Raw genomic sequence first — 2,583 nt, 5'->3', positions numbered from 1 at the left:
TCGAACGGAGGCTGATCGTAGCTGGAGTTGGATGTCTCGGCATGGTTCAAGGACAAGGACAATCCACCGCTGCTGGACTGCCCATTCCCCTCGCATGGTGGGAATAGAAACCTTGCCCGGGGTCCGTCGACAAGCATCTGATTCGGTGGCTGCCATGGGCACAAGGGCAACCTCTCGGGTGTAACCATCAGATTCTCATTCGACGGTTGGGGGAAGCTGCAGGATGCGGCGTGGGCCGAGCTGCCGATCACGGAGAAGGAGGCTCTCCAGTTGTCGGAGTTCTCTTGAGGCTTGCAGGGTATCCCCAGCATCTCCATCCCCGTCTGCAGGCTGTAGAGCTCCTGGCTTGGTTGGAAGCTCTGCATCACTGGTTCGATCGTGGAGGAAAAGTTGGTGTAACCCATGGTTTGGTGATGGTGAGACATATGGGCCTTTTTAGGTAACTCAAGAAAGAATGCTTCAGCAAGAAGTATTCTCTATAATCTTTAATCTTATCAATCCAGAACAACAAAAAAGATCATATCAATCTACGAATGGACTAATCGAGCTTGATATTATAACCTTTGGTAATCTATATGAAACATAAATAAATGTGCAGGAGAACCATGCTTACCGATGCACTAGAGCAGAAGTCAAGTCTATCTTGTAACAGAAGTGAAGGGCTTTTCACATGGCGAGGAAACTGGGACGGGGATGATGGACGATGAGAAGCTGAAGGATGATTATGAGCTAACATACACATATAAGCATCTGCAACGCTTCCAAACCCATAGAAAGCAAATCCACTCGACGTCAAATCTTTAAAGATAAAGATAAAAAAGAAAGAGAAGCAACAACATCATATATCAGCGACGGGCATCTCGAGCAGAGAGTATCGGCGTAAGGGGACCCTGCCCTTCGACTCTTGAACTCTCTGCCAAACGCCGCATGGCCACACACACACACACACACTCTCTCTCTCTCTGGTTGCCACGTAATAGGCCATTTTTTTTCGCTTTTTAGTGTTTATGGAGATGGAATTGCAGTGATGTCCAACAGCTCGGCTTCATTTATTGCATGTTTTCATGAACAGAAAGAGTGAGAGATCTCGGTTTGGCACATATCCCAAGTTCTCCAGGGTGAAGGGCAGCTCTCTTTCTTTCTCGTCCACAGCAAGCAGGGGGGCCACGCCTTTTCAGATGGGCTGCTGTTGCTCCTGCCGTTGTCATATGAACCAAGCCCATGCGTTAATTTGGTCTTACAGAGTTACAGTGTTGTTTTCATCAGCTTCTTCTCTTCCTTCCCATTCTAGTCCAAAGCTAGTGAGATGAGAGAGAGGGCGAAGGGAAGAGGAGTAACAGTGCCATAGATGCGCCTGTAAAATATTCCGGAAATAGAGTCTGGCCCCGATCCAAAGGGGGTGTGGTCCTCCATTTCCAACAAAGTCCCATGGAAACACCTATTAAGATGGGACCAATGCGACCTTGGGACCGCAACTCCATCTCTCTCTCTCTCTCTCTCTCGCTCTCTCTCTTTCTCACTCTCTCATTTTCTCCTTTCTTCCCCTCTCGTTCACACTATTTTACCTTTTGGTGGTCCTCCATCGTGCTTACTTGGAGGTCCTCCAGACCTCGTACCCTATTTTTCTATCATAAAAATCTTGTCTTCTAGCCTTACTTTTAGCTGCTAATCCAATCCTCTCTTCCTCTATATTAACCCCTAAAGACGTCAAACTTTCGTATGTTTTACATCATCATCATCATCCTGGGTTTGTCTTCCTTCGATTAAAACGTAACATCAAATACAATCCAACAGCAGTAGAGGAACAGGAACTGGTCCACAGTTGCACTATCTGTTGATAATTGATGGTAGGCGATTGCGTGTCGTCTACGTGTGTAGGGCCTGTAGGCTACTAAAGGGAAGGCATTTGCGCGGGCTAAATGCCATGCATGCTTCGGCAACACCTACGTCTCTTTGTCGTCGGACGACCCAAACTGCATTCTATCGACCTGTGTCCATCACACGGAGTAAGACATCCACAACCAAAACAGACGGATGGCAACAATTGTTTCCTCCACTGCACTAATTATTTAGTAATAAACTTGCAGAATGGTCATGAAGTAACTGGTCTCCGTAAGATTTGTGTATAGAGATTCTAGAGCCTCAATTATTATTTAGGCGGTGGGAGGGGCTTTTAATCATCGGTGGAAGGGCCCTGGAAATTAAAAAAGCAATCCAAATAATTGAGGGATGATGCTGGACGCACGCAATCATTGTGCAATCGAAAAGGTTGGTGTCTTCAATCCTGGTATCAACTTAAAATCCGGAAATCGACAACCGAAAGACTAACAAGTGGAAATTTCTTTTACCTCGGTCGCCTCCGAATCAGCTGATAGCCTTTTATCTTTTCTTTTTGTTCAATATCCATGAGACTATTTTATTAGGATCGAGTCGGTACTGAAAGAGGGAAAGGTGATTACTGCTTTCGATAAAAATGTTAATTTTAAAAATCTTCATTTTGATAAAAAATTATATCGGAAATATGTTAACTTGAAAGCGTATGAAAATGAATAAGTAAATAAAGTAGTTTATAATGAAAGTAAA

The 2,583-nt window shown here is 44.8% G+C and overlaps 1 protein-coding gene across 3 annotated transcripts in view; it reads right to left on the bottom strand.

The window, feature by feature from the left end:
- LOC103998351 (homeobox protein BEL1 homolog) overlaps nt 1–913 on the bottom strand; it is a 3,638-nt gene extending 2,725 nt beyond the window's left edge. The window contains exons 1-2 of one of the 3 annotated variants that reach the window (XM_065126083.1): nt 614–913; nt 1–431 (exon numbers count right to left, since the gene is read on the bottom strand). The exon at nt 1–431 is cut by the window's left edge and continues 334 nt beyond it. In XM_065126083.1, coding sequence (XP_064982155.1) covers nt 1–431; nt 614–742 — 560 coding nt within the window. In that variant the 5' untranslated portion in view covers nt 743–913. Of the gene's footprint in view, nt 491–613 lie in introns of all 3 variants that reach the window. The other 2 variants (XM_009419808.3, XM_009419807.3) reach the window with 2 other exon arrangements.
- Between the last annotated feature and the right edge of the window lie 1,670 nt (nt 914–2,583).

This window comes from Musa acuminata, chromosome BXJ2-9 (assembly GCF_036884655.1).
Source record: "Musa acuminata AAA Group cultivar baxijiao chromosome BXJ2-9, Cavendish_Baxijiao_AAA, whole genome shotgun sequence".
Taxonomy (NCBI): domain Eukaryota; kingdom Viridiplantae; phylum Streptophyta; class Magnoliopsida; order Zingiberales; family Musaceae; genus Musa; species Musa acuminata.
The sequence above is the reverse complement of the archived record's forward strand: the minus strand, read 5'-3'. Positions and strand labels throughout refer to the sequence as shown.